This window comes from Ruditapes philippinarum, unplaced genomic scaffold (genome assembly GCF_026571515.1).
Source record: "Ruditapes philippinarum isolate M1 unplaced genomic scaffold, ASM2657151v2 ctg833_1_1_1_1, whole genome shotgun sequence".
NCBI classification, from domain to species: domain Eukaryota; kingdom Metazoa; phylum Mollusca; class Bivalvia; order Venerida; family Veneridae; genus Ruditapes; species Ruditapes philippinarum.
In genome coordinates, this window is record NW_026853013.1 from 192,723 (window position 1) to 216,217 (window position 23,495).

Genomic DNA, 23,495 nt, shown 5'->3' on the forward strand with positions numbered 1-23,495 from the left:
AAATCAAACCTGAGAAAAATGTTCTAAAATTTTAGGAAAAGTATAAAGATTCAAAATTCTAGTAATAATTTACATTTTATGTGCCATTAATGACCGATTTTTCAGTATTTATAACTATATTTCTACTGCGTTACTAACGCAATATGGGCTATTTTTGCATATTTTGACCTCTTTATTTTACATGGGTTGTAAGTGCCATTGATAATGTGTAAATTGCATTCTTTTGATACCTTCACAATAACATAATATTAAATACATTTTCAATTTTTCATGACAATTAGCATGAATCTGGAGGCATGCTGCTTTAAGGGAAAGTTTCAAAATACTGACTGAATAGCTAAGTTAACCATGATCTTAGTGTTCACTGGCACTGACAGTAGGCTAAATGTTAAAGAAAGTAAGATGAATTATTTTTAGGTAAAAAGTCGTTATCATGGACTTCCATGTATAACAGTAGACAATGAGGCGGTTCGAATCCCAGCACAGACTGCAATGATCTCCCAGTCAACCACTGTTGTTAATAAAAGTTAGTAAAGACATTATAGAATCATTTTTATTTTGTTTAAATAAACAACAACACCACCACCAACAACAACAAAAACAACAAAACAACAACAAAAAATAACAACAACAACAAAAACAACTCCCCCCCCCAAAAAAAAAAGAAAAGAAAAAAAAAAAGAAAACCAAACAACTAAATAGCGCCTCAGTGGAATTGCAGTTAAACCAAAAAGCCTCTCGGTAGATTAAAAAGCTCTTTTTTTTCCAGACCACCGCACCAAATCCGCAGCATTCTCACATGACCCTTGGAAAATGCAATAAAAACTAATAATAAAAGACCATCGAAAGGCGAACAAACTTCCTTCGACACACCACCCGACCCAAGCCCTCTGCCTCCTACCCCGCAGTCACGAATATGATGGAAACGTGCAGCTTTAAGCAACAATTTCTAGATCAACTTACAGCAGCGTATCACCGGTATACAGGATGCACTTGTTAACTTACCAGTCTGTACAATAGGACGGTAATATTACCGCACGTGTCATTTTTTTTTACCATAAAATTTCTTATGATCTGTTAAGATGGATGTAAAGTTGTGTACAGTGTTTTATGTTTGGATGATTTCAAGATGTGTTTTGGCCAAGGGGCAGCAGCTTTATTCTGGGAACGGTGAAAGTAAGTGAGTTTTACTTCATGTTTATATGTTCAATATACCAGATGGACACTAAAAAATGCTGTGAGCGATAAATAAGAAAATATGTAGATAAAATAACAAAAAAAATGGTCAGACACGCATTAAAATTACGGAAAAATCTGAATCTAAAAGTTCTAATACGACAGATATATAAGCTCTATAAAATATACGTACCAACAGTCTTGTTTCTAAATGTATTCGGATTCCGGGTTTTCCTTTGTTTCAAACATTTCTGTTGATATATTGTCAAATATGTCGCTTGAGTTTGTTTTAAAAAAGGCTCCGTTTTATAGAGGAATAAAGAAGAGAAGAAAGGAACAATGAACGAGTGAAAAAATGAATGGATAAATAAATTAATTAATGAATAAAAAAATGAATGAATGAATGAATGAATGAAAACATCACGAAGTTATACGAACGCAGACATCATGGTTTTATTTAAGCCCTTTGCAGATATTTTATTGTTTGTTTAAACTTGAATGAATAAATAATGAATGAATTTAATTTAATTTAAACTTAAAGATGTTTATAAAAGCAATTATATAAGGTCCAGCAAATTTAACCAACGTACTGACTTCATACATCATGTACATGTAAATTTGTTGATAATTATGTTAACTCAATAACATAACTACGATATACAGCTAATATAACTTATAGTTTTCATTTATAAACAATACACTAGCGTACAGGTATACGTGCTTATTTAAACTATAATATGTTGTCATAAATAAAACTATAGTTGTCATAGTAACGTCAATTCTTGTCAAATGTATCCAAAGGTGACAGACAAAATAAATGAAGAGGTCAGGGGGATGGTGTCAATGTTTAATGCATTCATACCATACCGTACATTCATCTATTTTATGTTTTTATTTGAACAACAACAACAAAAACAAAAACAAAACAACAACAACAACAAAACAACAACAACAACAACAAATAACCTACAAAATTACAAAATCACCACAACCACTAATAAAAGTATGAAATCGAACAGGTAGTATAAATCTTATATACCAGGATGTACCAGTCTTACTGATCGTGGCCATCACATTATGTCACATTTGATTAAAACACTCGTGATAAACAATATATTAGAGCATGTTTAATACATGGATGTGAAGTTTTGGTGAAGCACCATTTTCTCTGCAAAGGGCTATTTAACGTGTGAACATGCATCTAATGGGTGCATGAATTGGTGGGACGAAAATAGAAAGTGTCTATTTGGCAAGTTTTTATAAGGCATAACTTTGTCTGATGTACAAGTGTTATTTGTTCTTATAACAGCTCTTGCTGTTATTATTATCACCGTAACTACAATGAAGTAATTAAGTTTAGGTCAACGATATTTCAAAAATCGAGGTACAAAGTAATGAGCTATGTCCTGTTTCTGTTTTGAGCCGTCCTGGGTGCCTTCCGGTAGTTCCTGTGTTACTTCCGGTGGTTCGTGTGTTACTTCCGGTATGTCCTGTGTGGCTGCATGTTTTCGGTATCTGCGTTCGATGAACATTACAATCCGTTGTTGTCGAACTTTGTAAAATTTCACAATTTTGTTAAACGAATTCATAATTTCAGCTAAATTTACTGGCATGACGGATTTCAAGTTTACTCGTCCCTTATCTGCTCGTAGTCAACTCGTCACCTTTTTGATCAACTCGTCCCTTAACTCGTCACCTGTATTAATTACATTATCAGACAATTTTATCATAGTGTAAATAAAGGCATGTAGCAAGGGAGTTACTTTGTCACCGTTACTAGAGATTTTCAAAAATTAAAAATACACAGATCTCCATTCCTTAAAAATCTTTAATACGGTTAGTTTTCTGAATTATGTTCTAGATTTTGTCTGTAAATATTGCTTGGTAAGTTGTCCTACGATATTAAAACCCGTACAAGAGTTTTTTTTAAATAAGATATACACCTGTTTTTGCTATGTCCGCCAGAGATGTAGATCTCTGTCTCTGTGTCCGCTAATTAAATTATTGTAAGTGTACAATGAGAAATAGGAGTCTTGGGTCCCTTTCCTGTTATAATTGTTGAGAAAGTCGTTTTCTACTAGTTTTAAGATTGGATGTCTGCAAATTAATTTAACTGTATTTGTATCATTATATCAAAGCTATATATTTGCGTTTTGTTGATTATTTTATATATGAGCCTTAATATGTAAGATTTATAAGAATGTAAACTAAGTCATCACTAAGATCAAATCCAATTTAACTTAAAACTACGTATTTTAATACAGATAAAATTGTAATATAATCATTTTCTTTTATTAAAAGATCTCAAAGGATTTAAACCAATTAATTCCGTCCGATATATTTAAAAAATAGTGAAGAATTGGCCAATGTAGGGACGAGTTGACCAAAAGCACGAGGTAAGCTGACCAAAAATGTGTCGAGTTGACAACGGGTCGAGTTGACCAAGGGACGAGTTGACTTGACATCGCGTGACGTAGGGTACATAAAGTGATTTGAATACATTTAATATTTGTAACTTATTTTGGGGGACCTTTCTGTTGAAAATTCATCATAGTTAAATAAACATACGAGTACATGCACATACGTGAACTGAAGTGCAGGTATTAGTTACCCGCTCTCCAGAGCATGCCCATTGATTGGCTCATTTTTTTCTGTTATTGTGACGACAGGACAGAGAAAGGGATAGCGATAGAAATATCATAATCAGATGCACGTTCAGTGAATACTTTTTTCTGGGGTTTCATATTGTGACATCAAAGAACGTATTATTTTTGCCTTTGATACAGAAGAGAAAGAACATCAAAACTTCGGCAATCTGATTTATAAACGGGGGCTACACCCTCTCGAACAAATCAAATAGCCTTGTGTTTCGAACATATTCGCTGGCAATGCAGTCATAATAAAACGATAATTTATCATTTTGACGGAGAATATAATATCATTCTAGCAAACTAATTGAATAATATGTCGCACTTGAATTTGTTTTATGACCAAATTAAATAACTTTAAATGTGTAATACCAGGTGCAAATAGGTTAAATGAGATAAGACCTTGATTGTGCAGCATACTACATTTGTACCTTGCTTATATCTTATATCAGTCTTAAATCAGTCTAGCCACCCTAGGTACTCTTATCAGTCCAGTTTTGGGAGCATTAACAGTCACACGTGTGCTTCTTAAAATTTAACTGACTGTCTGTAAAAGATGGATACCAAAGTGTGTTTGCTCTATTTTATTATGCTACAGACAGGATTGGTTTTGGCGGCGGAATATTCCTATTCTGCAAATGGTGAAAGTGAGTTTTGCTTTATACATTCGTAAAAGAAGCCGTATGTGGGACAATACTTTTCTTTGAGCGATGTAAAATACCAAACATTAGGAGACTCAGAATAAAATTACTATTTTCTAGAGGGCAAAATTTAAGTCTGCTTCTTCTCAAATATTAAAGATAATAAAAAAGGTTCTTGTTTGCAAGCTGCATTTACTAAATTATACATGTTATACTCATCCGCGCAGGCTGGTCTGGATCCATGTTGGTCGCAAACCCATTATGTTGGTTTTGTCGTGACACGGCTCATATTATATTCATGTATATATATATGTCTGTATCATATACAATGTAAAATAGGATCAAATAAAATCAATTTTAACAAAGAACGCGAATGTCTGCACATATGTCTGTATGTGTGTGCTTGTACACATGCGTGCGAGTGTGTGCGCATGCGCGTGTATATTTGTTTTTTTTTATCTAAGAAGAGGTCTTCAGTTGTTGTGATTTTGGCATTAATGTTAGTTGCGAAAAAAATAATGCCACTCCCTTTCACACCTATTAAAAAAGAAATGCATACGGAGATCATTTGTAAAACATTTCTTTTTTATGTTTCAGCTCGAAAGCATTGGAACGATCTGGCAAACAATGAGCTCAAGAAAGCAAAGCAAATGCAACCAAATCTTGCCGTAGCTAAAAATGTTATCGTATTTCTTGGGGATGGAATGGGCGTTTCGACGGTGACAGCGGCGAGAATTTTGCAAGGTCAACTTAAAAATAAAACAGGAGAAGAAGAACTTTTGAGTTTTGAACATTTCCCACATGTTGGCCTGTCAAAGGTAGGAAAACAATTGTGTTTATTGTAAGATTTGAATTTAAGTGTCCATTCTGCCTATTTCTGTTTTCAAAAACTCATTTTTTTTTCAGAAATATTTCCCTTTTTTTCACCCAGTTACAATTTCCCAAAAGGTACTCATTGGGTCATCTTTTGCTTCTTTTGCGTTTAGGCAATAAGTATATATATAATATATATAATATATAGCGATTAAATACTTTGTATGGAAGCCCAATTACCACGATATCATTTCATTTTTAATGGTATTTTCCGCTAATGATAATTAAGCATCTTACATGCTCTATATTATTTGTACAGCATTATAAAACGCATGTTCCCCATGTATCTAGCTCAAAGGTTAACTATGCATTTAAAGGCTCATCTCGCTAACTAATGAATTGTTTACCAATAACAAGTAGACACAAACTTCTATCTTGCCTTGTGATTGCGCTTTTGATTTTATTACGTCACCTACTTAAACCAATAATTGGAGAGGTCATCAGACCTCTCCACAGTGTTGAGAATGATTGCTGGCGGCATCCATTTTTGCGTATCAAATTGAAGCTTATGTATCTTATTTTAAGCCTTAAAACATTAGAATCAGTCTACAAAAAATGTTATGCGCATGCTCTGCCTCAAAATACGACTTAACTTAAACGAAAAATTAACATCGAAGTGAACAAATCGGTACAAGGAAAAATCGGAAAATATCATTTACGTTACTTAACACTACGAGCAATGGTTCATTCCGTTTTTAATCCTTTAAACTGTATAAATCGATTATTGTTTTCTGAATAGCGTTTTACTATTTCATGTTCCAAAAATTAGGAACAGTGAACATTATAGCACAATATCACCATGCACTATTATATGACCGAGTGAACGGTGTACCGAAAATTTGCTGCTACTTTCACTTTTGAACTGGTATGACTAAATTACGCAACGGAGATTTTTTGGCGCAAATGGCGAAAATGGCACAACTTTTTCTCAAGTTTGATTTTCTTGCCATATTGTGGTTGGAGGCATGCAGCAGTATATATTGTTTATTCCAATCAAATGATATATACATTTCTAATGTAAATCTGGGACTTAAAATTGTTTGATTAACATACTTTATGCCCGTTTTGGAACATCTCTGGTGCCTTTTATATCTCCAAATATTTTCGAAATAAACCAATCTTCAACAGCTGCAAAAAGACCTCTTGCATGCTTCTTTTTAAAGAAGCAAACTTGTATTCAGTTAGATATGAAGTGTTTCCAACCCTTGTCCGGTACATGCACTAGCCTTGCAAATAATACTTAATATGATAACGCAAGATATTGGCGCCTGGCCAGACCACATATATTATATATACATGTATAGGCTTATTAGATTGTAAATTTTGTGTACCTTGAAATAGGATTATCTGTCTAATCTCGATCAATGGGTTTAGACCACGTATTTCCACAATTGATGAGTATTTTAATCAAGAAGACACTTGTCTGATAACATTTGTTGAAATTAACGAAACATATAAGTGCGCGAGTGATAATTTCTCATAGAGATCTTGTTATTTGCGTTAAAACATGTTATGTATATTCGCCACAGGTTAATTTATTCGAGCAGCAAATTTTATTATTTTCATGCACTTACATGAAATATCATTTCAACTTCAAGAATTTGATTAACCAAATTTTGAAGTGCCTTAATAATAATAAGTTAAGGGGATAAATTAAATGGACAGTGTGACCAATACTTGACCGTCATCTTGTCTTATATGAATCATAAATTCGACAGCCTCTAAATACAATATCAATGAAGTGTTTATTGCAGTTATCGTTAGTGTGCAATTGATATAATATGAGCCGTGTCACGACAAAACCAACATAATGGGTTTGCGACCAGCATGGATCCAGACCAGCCTACGCATCCGCGCAGTCTGATCAGGATCAATGCTGTTCGCTATCAGTTTTTCTACTTGTTATAGGGTTTGTAAGCGAACAGCATGGATCCTGATCAGACTGCGCGGATGCGCAGGCTGGTCTGGATCCATGCTGGTCGCAAACCCATTACGTTGGTTTTGTCATGACGCGGCTCATATGTTAATTTTTTGCACTATAAAACAAGATTTCAGTACTTTACCACACATATTGAATGCAATCTAGGTATATTCTTAGGCGCAATAAAAGAAACATCTCGATATTTAAATAAAACAATTTGCATTGCTATATGTTAAAACATTATCTAAATGAAACAATTTACCAGGATAAAAATTTAGACACAAGTAGGAAAATGGGTTGTTCGCTTTCTTCAAAAGATTTCCTCATAATCGAACTTGGTTAGCCACCAATTTGTTTAATTAAAGACACATTTACGCCCAGAATTAAGAACTTCTTTAAATACGGCCACCATGTATTTTATACATTTTAAGCAATGGATGAAAATATCACATGAAAAATTTTGACTTCCATATAAAATACTAAATCACTTTAATTGTATAAAATTTTACAAAATGCAAAAGATAGGTCAGCTCGGCCAATGAGAACTGTCACAGGACATCAATTTTTTTTTTCGAGATCCTTTTTGTGAGTTTGTGGCTAAATTGGCCTTTAAGTTTAAAATATGTGGCGTTGTTTATTATGTTTTGATAGCACACTGTACTACTTTATTATAATTTCATAGCTATCTTAGCTAAAATGTATGGTTAATTTTCAACGTTAAACTTGTTTCATTGTTCTCTTCCGTTCACAGATAATTTAGATAATTTTATTTATAAATAGTGGTATATTTGCGACTATATTCATGACATTTATAAAACGTAACACCGGCAGCAGGAACCCGTTTATTCTGGTACTGTGAACATTATTGGTTATACAGATTTTTCACAGGTTATATTGTAATATTTTTTCAGGTATTATGACCCAATGTCAACGGTTATATTGCAAACCACCGTTTATCTGCGTCATATAACCTTCCATGAATATTTATAACGATTTTTAAAAAAAACAAAAACAGCAATCATCTTTGTTTAGAGAAAAAGTGAGATTTCTTCATAATTTGACAGCAACCGTATACAGTATATTAATCTTTAAAATACTGCACGTTTGTAACGTCCATTTTCATTACATGGCTACTGTCAATTTTCTAAGAAATCTCACCTTTTTTCTGAAAAAAAAAGGAAGTTTGCTGTATTATAAATTCGGTATAAATATTCCTGACAGGTTATATAACCGTATGTAAACGGTTGTTTGAAATATAACCCTCGCCTAGCGGTTCGGTTATATTTTCAAATTGCCTTTTATATAGGGCCATATAACCTGTCAAAAATCTGCATAACTTATAATATAAACGTCACGATTATCCAATGAAAAGTGACGTTACAAACTTGCAGCATTATAAAGCTTTATATAAACGGTTGCTTGAAAAAAAAACGAGCCTGCGGGAACCATTTGATTTTGGTACAGTAAAACACATGTTCAACTTCCTCCACTTAATTAACATATAGAACAACATTTTCATTAAAAAAAGTTTAATTTTTTTAGATAAGAACAGTAAAGAAGTAAGAAAATATACGATTAGATTACTACAAAATAATTAGATCATTTACACATCGACGAACCTGAGCGTGCATTCACCTTTATAAAAATGATTGCCACAAAAGAATAAACTCATTAATACATCGACCAACCAGGCATCTTCATGCATGGTACTCAAAAAAGTCCCAGGTTTTTTTGGGGGACCATGTCATCTGTTGTTGTTTTTGTTCTTATTATTGTTTACAGACATATAACCAAGATGCGCAAACTGCTGACTCGGCAGGAACGGCGACGGCTTATTTCAGCGGCATTAAAACTAACTTTGGACTAATAGGATGTGATGCTAGAGCAAGACGAGGCAAGTGTGCCTCCATGAGTGAAGAAACAAAATTAAAAACAATCCTACACTGGTCTCAACAAGCAGGTATAAATAATAAAACGTCATGAAATTAAAAAGTTAGTTAGGCTTGTTAATCGCTTATATATCTGCTTTGATGAACAACTGTCACTACATATACACTGAACAAAAGTTCTAACCGATCACCCTGAGTTTACGCTTATATATGAAAAAGAATAATACCAATAGATCCGACTTTTATTTTATTTCGAAGAGATTGAACACATTGAGAATAATAAAATTATAACATTTTTCTATTTAAATAATACTTTATCGATATTTTAAAAAAAATATTTTTATGAACAGCCACTCCCGTCTGATAGAGGCTCCAGCATTCACGTTCCAACTGCTACGGCACGATCCTGCATCGACATTCGTGCCATGTTATATGTTTTTTCACTTATAAAGTTAACAAGGATTTATGCAATGTAAAATTTAATACTCACCACGCTCTGCACGAACATCTCGTGCCAAAATGTGTAAACCGCGCCCTGTCTCCCGCGTGAGTGCATGGAACCGTATTTAATTATTTTTCATTCCACAAATCGGTAGAAAATGACACAAAAATCACCTCTGCAAAATTTTATAAGGATCTATTGACCCGTTATAAAATAATCAAAATTTAAAAAGTGATCGGTTAGAACTTTTGTTAAGTGTATATACATTAAAGGCACATCATTACAGGAGTTTACATAAAACGACTGGGAATATTTTTGTGTTTGTGATTTATATACCATTTAATACAGATTTATATACCATTTAATACAGTTTAATATACCATTTGATGAATCATGAAGATATGACTGCAAAATGTCATATCATTTGCTTACTTTGTTTCTTTAAAGCAATTATATTTACATTGTGCACAATTTCATAAGCATGCAAAGCCTTTGTTGAATTTAAAATGTTATATTTTAAGGCTTTCGGACCTAAGTGGAGGTACATTTACACATTCAATATCTAGGGTGTGTCTGGAATCATTTAATAGTATCTATATGTACGTTGGTAAATTGCTAATTAATTGAAACCTGCCGAAACTAAATTAGATGTGAGATGACACTATCAAAATACTGTAGTAGTGAATGTAAATAAGAGATTGTACAATGTCCTGCTTATTTACATAATTTATATCTGTACCATCAAGGTTTCCGTACATTTTCTATTATTGTATGTTGGTTGTACGAATTTCGGATTGCTATGTAACACCGCATTTTCGGATCAAGCGCTCAGTGGAGCCCGACCCCAAAGTGCGTTACGTACTTTTGTGTCCAAAGTTTGTTTCCAAATCGCGTTAAACATGTACATATGCAACAACTTATTAACATCAGGCAAACGACCGATCGCACTTTCTTTTGATTTTGACCACGCAATGAGTTTGACATCGAAGTACGCTGTGAAGTTTTACGGTGTTACAGTGCTGATTAAACGTGTGCGTAATGCTGAATACGCTAATTATGCCAAGTGTGATCAAATCCAGTAGATCATTATCTAATTATTGTTGGTTTTTTTGTCAGGAAAATCTGTGGGTTTAGTGACAACAACACGTGTGACTCACGCCACCCCCGCCGCCCTGTACGCACATACACCTGAACGTAACTGGGAGAATGATGCCGATATTGATGACCATGTTGGTAATTGTACTGACATTGCTGCCCAGCTGATAGACGCTAACATAGATATACAGGTTAGTCACGTGATACACGTGTCAATATACAAGTTTGTCACGTGATACAGGTGTCAATATACAGGTTTGTCATGTGATACACGTGTCAATATGCTGGTTAGTTATGTGTTACACATGTCAATATACAGATTATGTATGGGATACACATGTCAATATACTTGTTAGGCACTTATTCAAATGTCAATATACAGATTAGTTATGTGATACACTTGTCAATATACAGGTTTGTTATGTGATACATATGTCAATATACTGGTAAGTTTATGTGTTACTCGTGGTAATATACAGGTTTGTCACATGATACACATGTCAATATACAGGTTAGTTATGTGATACACAAGTCAATATACAGATTAGGCACGCGATACACGTGTCAATATACGGGTTAGTTATGTGATACACATGTTAATATACAGGTTAGTTATGTGATACACATGTCAATATACAGATAAGACACGCGATACACGTGTCAATATATGCTGGTAAGTTATGTGATACACATGTCAATATACTGGTAAGTTATGTGATACACATGTCAATATACAGATAAGACACGCGATACACGTGTCAATATATGCTGGTAAGCTATGTGATACACATGTCAATATACTGGTAAGTTATGTGATACACATGTCAATATACGGGTTAGTTATGTGATACACATGTCAATATATAGATTAGTCACGTGATGTATTTTTTGATACACTGATACATAATTTGTCTGTCACAAAAGTATGCTTGTGCATCAAGATATAATTTGAATCATGCAGTGAATTGTACGAAACTTGTTTCAAACCATTTAATTTAAACTACAGAGAAATGTATTAATTACGAATGTTTGCATATAACATTGCAACTGAAAAATGTAAAAAATAAAACTTTACACAACACCCTGGTAAATAAAGCTTACTATTTACTTATCTTTGACAATCTTGGGTAGATGTGAGTTCTGTAAATAAACATAATTTTTAAATTTATACTTCCTCACAACTAAGTAATATAGAGGCGATAATTTCCTGTCTGTGAAAGAATACAGAATCAGTCCATACTTCGTACTTAAGGCAGTCCAATCTCTAAATATCCGTAATCTGTGTCATGATTATAATTTCATACGTAATTTTAAGTCAGCGAGTTTAAAAAAAAAAACGCTACAAAAAACTTAAAGTGATAAATTTATCAAGATTACATAAGTCAAGAAGATTTATAGTAATGTAGTTTTGTTTATCCAGTTTGGTATACTTCATTAAGATGAACATAAGTTGAAAATAATCCCCCCCCACGAAAAAAGAAAGAAAAAAGAAGAAAAGCAACAGCAAAAAACAAAAACAAACAAAACAACAACAACAACACACAAACATGAAACATTTCAAATCAGAGAGGGTATTGGGTGAGTGTAGGTTCAATTGTTTGTTTGTTTGTGTCATTTTACGCCTTTTTCCAACAGTATTTCAGTCATATAGGCGGGTAGTTTCCTAACCATCGTTCCTGAAGAGTTACACCAGTACTAGACTACCTTCCTCCGCGCTAAACTACCGAACCCACGCCAGAGAGGTAACTGGATTAGAAGTCATCGACTCTAACCCCTCGACCACGGAGGCGGTCCGTGTAGGTTCAATACAGATTTTATTAAACGAGTTGAGTAATGATTTATTATGAAGAAAATATTTTATTCAACAAGTTCTCACAACTGGCACACTAAGGCGCATTTAATTAGGAAATAGATATTAATTCTGAGTGCATTGTTGTAGAATAATGCACGGTTTGAGTTCAAATGCGTAGTAATATAATCACGAAGGCCGATAGGCCTGAGTGATTAATTACAAAGCATTTGAACGAAAAAAGTGCATTATTATACAATAATGCACGAAGAATAAATATCTATTTCCATTCTAACACGTCAAGAAAAATTAGAATTATTATTATAAAGTTGGACTTTATGTTTGGTGGTTAAATTTGTTTTCGCCTGAGAGTTTCCCATAGAAACGTTCTTTAAAGGCTGTTCCAGTGGGTTGAAAAAACCTGTCGTTAAATCTACCGTGTGTAGAAACATTTTGAGAATAACGAATTTTGAAAACGTTGGAAAAACTTTGTTTGTTTATTTTATTTCACTTTATAATTTTTCAAGCGAAATACAAATATTTAAAAGTGAAATAAATGTAAAACTTAACTCGTTTGCGACATTAAAATAGCGTACTTGATTTGATTGTTTTGCACGTGCTGTTTGGCGCTACATTGTGACGTCACGTAAACAACACTTAAAACGTCTGTACAGCGTTAACGACTAAAGATATTGGTGTTCGGATTCATTTTCTTAGTTAGACCATTTTCTTTCATTCTAGATAGCTTTCACAACAAAATTCGACAACAAGTGTTTTTATTTATTAGATTTTTTAAACCAAATGGCGCCCTCAATGTGAAAATACACAGGGAGGTAATAAGAACGGCGAGTGCATTGTTGAAGAATAATGCACCCTTCGGGCCTTCTTTGTTTATATAGAAAAAAAATCCGATAGTGTTAGAATGTGTTATATACTGATTATGTGTGCGCCTTATTGTTAGGAATTACATATGAGAAGTTATATAATTGTGTGCAGCTTAATGCGAGAATTTATGTAATTATGTGCGTCTTAATGCAAAAATTTAAATGATAGTCTCAATGCAAGAAGTTATATAATTATGTGTGCCTAATTGTGAGAAGTTAAAATAATTTGGTGCGTCTTAATGCGAGAATTAGAATCATTATGTGCGTCTTAATGCGGGAATTAGAATCATAATGTGCGTCTTAATGCGGGAATTAGAATCATTATGTACGTCTTAATGCGGAAGGTCATACACTTATGTGCGTCTTGATGCGAGAAGTTATACGTAAGTAAGTAAGTAAATATTTTATTAAAGGGACATGTGCAAACATAAATAATGATGACAATATACAGTTACATAAAGGCATGCACACGGCCCATTGGGCCTATAAGTCACATAATACTTTCCAAAACAGTAAACATGAAAACAATAAGCGAATCTATGGTCATGAGTTTAGTAAATATACTGTATACAACAGTACAAGTTAGAGATTTTATTCTTTCTTGTATAATAATTATAGGATTCTATTATTTATGTAACATTATGTTTACAGTGAAAGCATACTTTTAACGTACATATCTAGATACTTAGTATTACTTAGTATTAGTATATCAGTACAGTATACAAAAATGTACATCATTTAAGAACTCGTTAACGTCATTCTGGCATAACTGTCTAGCAAAATGTGATTCAATCAAGAAACATACATCGCCGATATACGATCTCATGCAATAACCAGCCTTATACGAAAAACAAATCTAGCAAGGCCGGAACATGAAATCGAGCAATTGTTTATTGTATTATTTGTTTTATAAGTGTAGTTCTTAAACGAAACGAAAATTCAAGTTCTACACTAGGAAAGTAAACAATATTCAAATATGTTAAATATGCGATTAACGAAACTTCATTCTAGTAGACTAGTGGTCATTACCATCATGTAAGTGTGTAATATAAAAGTGGTGTTACACATAATTATACTGCACAATATTACAACGTGCTTATATCAATGAAAAAGTAATAATGAGATTCTGAGTAACAGATATACTATAACAATATCAACTATATCAAGTATTTGGTTGACACAAACGGCTAATGAAAAATGCAAATTGTAACCTACATCATTCTGTGATACGCGTTACACATAAATTGAACATTTATATATGTGAGCCTTATTTTGAGAAGTTATATATGGGTATGTTATTGTGAGAACTTATACATGTGCGCCTTAATTTGAGAAATTACATATATGCGCCTTATTGTTAGAAGTTATAAATCATTTGTGTAATGTTTCAGTACATACTTGTTATATTTCAGGTTATTCTAGGAGGAGGTCGGGAGAAATTTCTTAAGAACAACACTGATGATCCTCAAAGTGGCACTATTACCAATGGACGAACAGATGGCCGAGATTTGATACAGGTACATTGTTTTAAGTAAAAAGCATTGCTTTCCCATGTAATGCTATTGTTTATGTTAATGTATAAAATATTATATATTACTACATTTGTGTACGTGTTTATGAGAAATGTTTGCATGTATTTAATGAAACATGATTTAAGAAATTATTTTGCTTTTCATTTAAATTTAAAAAAAATGTATTTTGTCATTATTTTGCATAAAGTATACAATAATATTTCGTGTAAATTGCGTAACTATTCTTAAACCTCTCTATTACTATTTTCATATCTGTCTTATGAGTTTTTTGTCCGTTTGTTCGTTCGTTCGTTTGTTAAGTTTATGCTCATAAAATTTAATGTGTGCGCGAGCTGCTTTAATAACATATTATATTTTATAATGTACATGCTTTTTATCATTATTGTCGATTGTATAACATACATATTTCAGGAATGGCAGGACAAACAGAAAAAGCTGAAAAGATCTTATAAATATGTCTGGAACAACACTGCATTTAAAGATATAAATCCTGCTGAGACTGAATATCTATTTGGTAAGCCATCTTGATCGTTGTCTAAAATTTATATCATAAAGAACAGTTGTTTATAATCTTACAAACGCAAGTTTTTTCGCTTCTTTCCGGCATTCTTCGGATTAGGATATTAAAATATTAAAAAATTAGAAAACACAAAACGGTTACTGTATACCAGATGACGATATCTTGGTTGACGATTTTGTTATAATTGGTTGACAGTGCTTTGGCGTTCTTAAATTGATTCTGAATGTCACATATGTTTTTTTGTTCAATCTAAATTTTTCCAAAATTTACTTTATTGTGTGTCGGAGGTTAAATGAATTCATTCGTTACTCATGTTACAAAAATTATACCGTGCCATAAAATGAAATTGCTGATTATTATAAAACTAATCTTATAGAATGTATGCAATACTTTTGAAAACTTATTCTTAACGTATGTCTTTTGCAGGTTTATTCAACAAAGGTCACATGAAATTTGAAATAGAACGAGGGAATGATGAGCCGCATTTAAAAGAAATGACAGAGATGGCGATAAAAATACTCAGTAAAAATGAGAAAGGGTTTTTCCTACTTGTCGAAGGTAATATAAAAATAGTAATTATATCAGTAATAAAACCAGGTATTACATTACATCTATTGCATGCTGGGAATGATGAGTAACTGTTTTTTGTATAAGTTTGTTTCCAAACATTTTGACATTGACTTGCATGATTCCAACTTCAAAGTGGTAATGTGTGTAGGACTTGGGATAGTTAAGTAATAGAAAGAGCACCGAAACACGAGGCTATCTGATCTGTACGAGGGGGCGTAGCCCCCGAGTATTAATCAGATTGCCGAGTGTTTTGGTGTTCTTTCTCTTTTGTATCATAGTCAAACATAAAAGCACGTTCCCTGTTGTCAAAATATGAAACCCCGGCAAAAATGAACCAATGAACGAACATCTGAATATGACATTTCTGTCGCTTTCCCTTTCTCTGCCGTCACAATATGTAAACCCCAGCAAAAATGAGCCAATCAATGGGCATGCTCTGGGGTGCGGGTAACTAATACCCGCACTCCAGTTAACGCACTGTGCATGTATATGTATACGATTTAACCCTGACACATTTTCAACAGAAAGGTCTCCAAACTATGATACAAGAGTTGTTTGTCGCTCTTCTACGTTAAATGTTTGATTTTGATCTGCGTAAGTTTGCCCATACTCTGTACATACTAAGTATTTACGGAATATATACCATGGGGAACCGACGGTAGATTTTGTACTGTAAGAAACTGATTGTATTTATTATAAATTGATTTTCTTTTGTAATTACAATTTTAACCACTTGACAGAAGGCAAGATATTATGAATGATTTCGGAGTCATATGTAGTATGATTCCAACACAAGCTATAACAATCACTATTATTCTTAGCTTTGTTTCGCACTTTCATGACAGACCAACAGGCCGGTTTTGTAAAGAAGCATAAAGAAGCATAAATAACAGCAAAATTACATGAAAATTGCAGACTCAGTCTGATTAAGTCTGTACATGTTGGTATATGAAAAGGTGCATCATCCCTCACGTCCCACTCGCCAGAAACGGCTTGAGCAGTACACAATTTTCTGAAATCATTCATCCCAAAGGACCAGAAAAATATAACAACACTGAAGTGGAAGTCAATAACGCACGATGTATCTTAATGTGTTCTTATCATATGATTATACTTCTTAAAATATCAGAACGTAACAACAAATACAAGAACTATCACCGCACGCACATTGATGTATCAGCTTAATTTTTGAATGATGTCGTGCTTTGCTTTGTTTCAGGTGGACGGATAGATCACGCCCATCATTACGGCCAGGCAGTAAGGTCTCTCCATGATACTTTAGCATTTGCTGACGCCGTGCAGACTGGTATGTCATTGACCGACACCAAGGACACGTTAGTAATAACAACGGCGGACCATTCACATACGTTTACTATGGGCGGGTACCCGACCAGGGGCAATCCTATTTTTGGTAAATTTGAACCTTCACGATTTGATGAAATTTAATTGGTGATAACTAATTTCTTACATTAATAACCATATTTTGAGCTTATTTATTCATTTATTCAATGATTCAAATATTATAAATGTTGAATATACTCATATGCATGTGTCTATATGTGTGTAGCTAGGACACGCAATTGTTGTTTATGGCATCATTTTAACGCCTTGCCTGAATTATACTCGCATATCTTGAGATCTTGGCAACAAACTTTGGTTATGACTGCGGTAACTATTTGAAACCTATGATTTTAGATAATACTTGTACAATTTTTCTGCAGGTTTCACAGACGATCGAAAGGGACACGCCTTGTTGGCCAAAGACAACAAACCGTTCACTACATTAAATTACGCAAATGGGCCAGGTGGATACGCGGCAATAGAACCCAAAGTCAGACCAAACCTAACAAACACTAATACAGGTATTCAATATCTTTAACATACATATAATTATTTTAAGTCTGTAACCAGCATATGTTAACATAACAAAACAATAATTTAAAATATTTATTATACGTTATTGTGTTAATGTTTGGTATGCAAATAGATCATGCATTAAAGTCCGTGCATGATGTGCAAAATTCCGGCTGTTTATCGTCTGAGATACTGAGTTCTTGCAGTTATTGCAACGATTTGGCAACGATTTGGTTAGTAGAAAATGTGGACGAACGCCCTTTGCAAAGCAGTAAGAATTGTCACTTAGAAGCAGTAAGACTTGTCACTTAGAAAAGTATGATCTGTGTTCATGCCAAAATAAATATGATACAGAGTTAATGATAATGTTTTTTTATCAAGGGTGATGTTGGTACATTAAAATATCAAATTTGAATAATGTGAGAAATTAGTTAATTAACATTATTCAATGAAGTAAGTGGTAAAATTCTTACTTGATATCTTGAATCTGACAGTATTGTATCAATCGTAAAACGTCGGCTTTTCTCGTATTCTTCGTAAAGAGGCCTTATACGCAGGACACGAATACACCAACGCAATTAGGCCAGATTATAAGGCTGTGTTCGTTCGCGAAAAAAAAAAGGAACACAACTTCTACAACTTCTTCATTCTTTGTCAATGCCAGATTTCGAAGGGAAATTTACAGTTCTAAATTTCATAATATCACTGTCAAAAATAAACATATCTATATCACTTCTGCCACAAAAGCGCCCCATGGAGGCCTTTATTTTACCATCTGACTGAAAATAGTTCCAATATTTCGGCTTATATGTCAGATGTCTATTGCAAAGCATGATAGCCGAGTGGATCAGGTTGGTTATTATATATTACATGCAATTATCTTTTCAGCTGACATGAATTACAGACAACAGGCTGGAGTGCCTCTAGAATCAGAGAGCCATGGTGGTGAAGATGTCGCTATATATGCACAAGGACCTATGGCTCATCTTTTTCACGGCGTTCATGAACAGCACTATATTGCTCACGTGATGGCGTACGCATCTTGTGTCGGCAGTTACTCGTCTCCGAATTCTTGCGCTGAAGCCGATGTCCCAATCACCAGCAACTGTGGTATCATAGAATCAAACATATTAATATTGGTTCTAACTACATTTCTATTATGTTTTCTGTGATATAATATGTGCTTCATTAACATTTGCCTTCTCATTTAATAAAAAAAGGGTTTGTTGTTAGTAATTTCATAATAAAGCTTTAATAAATTTTTACATTTTGTTTGATGAGTGTTTTTATTATTAACGTTTATATAAGGTTTTACGTAAACTTTCATTTACGATGAAATAGCGAAAGGTATGTCACAACATTAATTTTCAGTGTCAACATTTGTTGTGTTGAACAGCTGAACAGATTAAAATATATACATGTATTTATGTTCAATTAAATTCAAAATACGATAAGTTTGTCGATCGAAATTATCAATTAGCGAATGAGCCGGAATAAACAAATTAATGATTTATTCGATGTTTTCCATCTGCGGAAGTCGGGAGATTCACAAAGCTGACAGATAACCCTGATTTTATGCAGGATGTTTTAGTAAATTGGTTACTTCCCTTGCACTATAATAACTGTAAGGTAATTTGATACAACAGTCATTCTAAATTTATGACTTACTATCATGCAAGGACCGAAATGTAATAAGGTTTGCCACCAATATAGAACCATAATAAGCTGTAGTGTTTACTACAAATTTTCATCTTGATATCTCCAAAATTTCCAGAAATGGAAACTTAACACGTCCACGAAGAAATTCAACAGTTCAAGGGTTTAAAATCAAAGTTTTTTTCAAAAAATGGAGAATATTGAAATGAATGAGGGAATGTTCAATATTAAATCTATTAAACGAGTTGAATAACATTACGTCAGATGAAAGAACGTTTCTTTATATCATGTCAATCTTTGTTCACAAGTAATAAACCTCGTCAAATTTTGTAAAATTCGTTATTACCTCATAGTTACATGTATTATGTATTGAGTGAATATTTTTTCTATATAAAATCTTGTCATGTAAAGCCTTTATTGTTTGTGAACAATGATGGGCATCATCATTCCACATGAACATGGACATATGATATGTTTTTCGGGTTCCAGTATTACCTGCCTCACTTGATGCACTTGTGATCATAACTTTACACATGATAATAAAAATTATCATTTACCTAACCTCTGAAGAGAAACACCCTTTGAGAGAAATAATAATTTGGTTCTTGCTAAGAGGTAATGCCCATGGGAGGTTAAATTTATTGTGATGTCTCACTTTGGAAATAATCTAAACTGCTGTTGTAAGGAGGTAATTGCTGTACAGATGGTCGATTTACACAGGTTGCAATGTATGTATAACATTATAAATCAAGTTAAGAACTGTTATAATAAAAAAATAAACTTTTGCAGTTGAAAAGGCTATACCAGCACACAACAACTCCCGGACTTGTGAAGTTAACAAATATATTAATACAGTCGTAAGATACATGTGCCAGTGTTTATCCAATGACCTACACGAAAGTTAATGAAGTTCCAGGTCAATATTGTTGGTCAATACTCTGTGTGTATTTGTTGTACATTTAAAAAGAGACTGTGTAGCAATTATCAGTTTTTTCACATCTAATATATTTCTATGCCCTATGCCGCTTAGATATTACATAATGTGTCAGATGTTTCACTTTATTCTGTACAAACTAATGTAATATAGACTCTACAAAAGCAATTAGTTCGATATTTTTAAAAACTAATATTTCACACTCTTAGTGGAGATGTCATTGTAAAGACGACTTTGTGGACATTTTGTCATGAAAGATTCAAGTATTGTTGATAAGAAACTAATTTATCAGGAATTTTCTCAGCACATATTTGAACACCATGGACATATTATACAATGTTTAAGACATAATTGTTTACTAAGCGAAATAATTACGTGCCAAGAAAATGGAAAAGTAAACATCGCAATAGCATTAAAAAGAAAGTGCAATCAAATTATTAATAATTTCTTCAGATATTTTATTGTGTACATATAAACTTAAGAAAGTAATGTTTAAAAATCCTCCTATTTTCTTTGCTTGCGGAAAAAATCCACCCATGGTTAAAATTTCCCTTTCTGTTTTTAGAAGGAAAGTCCCATTTCGATAAATGGGAGAAAAATTGGAGATAATTTCCATTCCTTACAAATGGGAGAATCATCTAACTATGACACGTGACGCTAACAGAGTTTAATACAAAAAAAAATAATATAAGAATATAATAATTGAGCCATGTCACGACAAAACCAACATAGTGGGTTTGCGACCAGCATAGAAACCAGACCAGCCTGCGCATCCGCGCAGTCTGATCAGGATCGAAGCTGTTCGCTTATAAACCCTATTACAAGTACCGAAACTGATAGCGAACAGCATGGATCCTGATCAGACTGCGCGGATGCGCAGGCTGGTCTGGATCCATGCTGGTCGCAAACCCACCATGTTGGTTTTGTCATGACACGGCTCATATAATCCAAATTGTAGATAAAATGGCGGGGACTTGGGACAACGCATCAAAATAATAGTAATAATGAAACTAACCTCGGCATTTTATCTTGAAAATTATATGGAATGAAACGGACAAAAAAAAACAACAAAAAAAAACAACAAATGTAACGAAATACAAAACTATTTTATAATGTAATATCTCCGTTAGACATCATATGTATACAGGAAACCAAACTAAATAAACAAATTGTCAATAAACTATATTTACATTAAAAGGATACCAAATACTAGAGACCGGCAACTTTGGTATGAAATATCAGTTATTATTGGAAAATACCATGCAATATGTGCAATGCGCCATGAAGTTTCAAAGTAGTTAGTCTTTATGGCAATATGGGTATAAATGGACCTTTTTCAATGTTAACAGTACGTTAAAAGACTGGCTATCTCATTAACACTGGGATTAAACATAGTCACTGGTTGATCTTGTTAAGACAGAAAACACTTGCTCTTGTTTGTGATACTATTTATGTGCAGTTGATCTAGCAAAACAATAGGTTTGGACTAAATTTGAAATGCTTAAAACCGGAAAGGTCCATATTACTGTCACCTGTGTTATACTAGATCATGCGATTGTAGGAAAAATACTAACATATGCAGAACCAAGCGTACCTTTAAAGAGGTCAGACAGATAAAACCAATGTTTATATTTCAAAAGAATCTAAAATCAGACGTCTACACATTCACACAGTAAATAAAGAAAGAAAATAACAACACGAAAACTTGTATTCATTGTGCTTTCTTAGACATATTATCAGAAAAAAGTAATTGACATTTGTAGACAAGTTTTGAAACTATTAATTAAATAATATTTCATAAGCAACGGAAGTATTACTTTTTAATTATATTCTTGATTATGTTAGCGTCTGATCTATATACAATAGTATGATATTTTCTTCACTCAAACGTTTTGCTTCAGAAAAACAATCTGTCGTCTGCCTTTAGTTAATTGCTTATTAACTTGGGTAAAAAAGAAGTCATTGACTGCGTTGATTGGAATACAATCTCGTTATCATATTTTTTGTGAAATCTTCTCTTTTTAGAATTTGTTTATACTTTGATGTACGAAGAAAGTGCAAAATATATAATAGAAAAATTGACACACAAAAAAATCAAACAAACAAACTTTTGTTGTTTTTATTTTGACTAGACGAAGAAGTAATGTGTCTGCTACTACTCTTACAAATGGTCATAATAAGTTTCAATATCACTTTATACACAAAATACAGAAATGAAATGTTAAATGACCATCTGCTTCAGGGGAAACAATATTTTACAAAACGAAATTAAAATTCTCGACAAAAATTCAGACAATGCAAACAAAAACGTGTCAGAAACTAATAAATCATACAGGTTGGTTTATACAGGTAGATGCTAAACAAATCACGGTCAAATCAAGGTAGTTAATTAATATAAATTTGTGCAATGTCAACTTAGTTATAGAGTGATGCCTCGAAATATGTAAAGAACACTTAAACAATGATTGATGACTGTTAGCAAAGCATTGACACGTTTGTTGATAATGTCAGATTTTGATTATTAGTAAACCAGGGGAAAAAGCGAAAATACTTTACACGTATGTGCTATTAAGTCAACTTATTTACTACCTTAACTGTACACAATAATCGGAGGCAATTTTGCTAAGAGAGAAAATATGTGTTATTGCCTGTTCTTACCAATAAAAGATGTGTACTTAAATAAATGTTTCTTGTTTTGAATAACAGAATACTAGTGCTATCAGTTAAGTAACTTGCCCTACAAGGCGCATGTATTTACTAAGAGAAACTTGATATTTAATTGAGCAAGTGGTGATGGAGGAGAGGTGACTGTCCGTGCAAAGGTACCAACGATTAATCTCATCCATGGCATTTGTGATGACACATATTTTGCATGTAATGGTACATGTGCTTTCTGAAATACTTGGCTGTTCATGTCTATGCGAAAGCTGAATACAAACAGTTATAAAACATTTGAAGTTTGTAATGTACATTTACATACTATGTAGAACTGTTTAATGTCTCGTCGGGTAATGGTAGAAGTGAAAGCATTTTAAAAGAGGAATTAAAATATATTCAAACAAATTATTTGA

General features: G+C 33.1%; 1 protein-coding gene across 2 annotated transcripts; it reads left to right on the plus strand.

Annotated features, from left to right (window-relative positions):
* The first annotated feature begins 1,008 nt into the window (after nucleotides 1-1,008).
* Nucleotides 1,009-19,111, plus strand: LOC132731662 (alkaline phosphatase-like). Of its 2 annotated transcripts, none has more exons than XM_060717884.1 (10): nucleotides 1,009-1,176; nucleotides 5,063-5,283; nucleotides 9,042-9,219; nucleotides 10,707-10,876; nucleotides 14,771-14,875; nucleotides 15,302-15,404; nucleotides 15,837-15,968; nucleotides 17,200-17,391; nucleotides 17,702-17,842; nucleotides 18,723-19,111. In XM_060717884.1, the coding sequence occupies exons 1-10, from the start codon at nucleotides 1,083-1,085 to the stop codon at nucleotides 19,004-19,006; spliced, it is 1,620 nt and encodes a 539-aa protein (XP_060573867.1). In that variant the 5' UTR covers nucleotides 1,009-1,082; the 3' UTR covers nucleotides 19,007-19,111. The 2 variants fall into 2 exon arrangements, with proteins under 2 accessions (XP_060573867.1, XP_060573871.1); XM_060717888.1 differs by lacking the exon at nucleotides 1,009-1,176 and adding an exon at nucleotides 4,313-4,471.
* Nucleotides 19,112-23,495: the final 4,384 nt, after the last annotated feature.

Excerpts from the sequence above, each read along its gene's own strand:
- LOC132731662 (XM_060717884.1), top strand. The coding sequence starts at position 1,083 with ATGGATGTAAAGTTGTGTACAGTGTTTTATGTTTGGATGATTTCAAGA. Across the intron at positions 5,284-9,041 it reads CACATGTTGGCCTGTCAAAG|ACATATAACCAAGATGCGCA; the intron begins GTAGGAAAACAA and ends TATTGTTTACAG. Across the intron at positions 15,969-17,199 it reads GTTTTTCCTACTTGTCGAAG|GTGGACGGATAGATCACGCC; the intron begins GTAATATAAAAA and ends GCTTTGTTTCAG.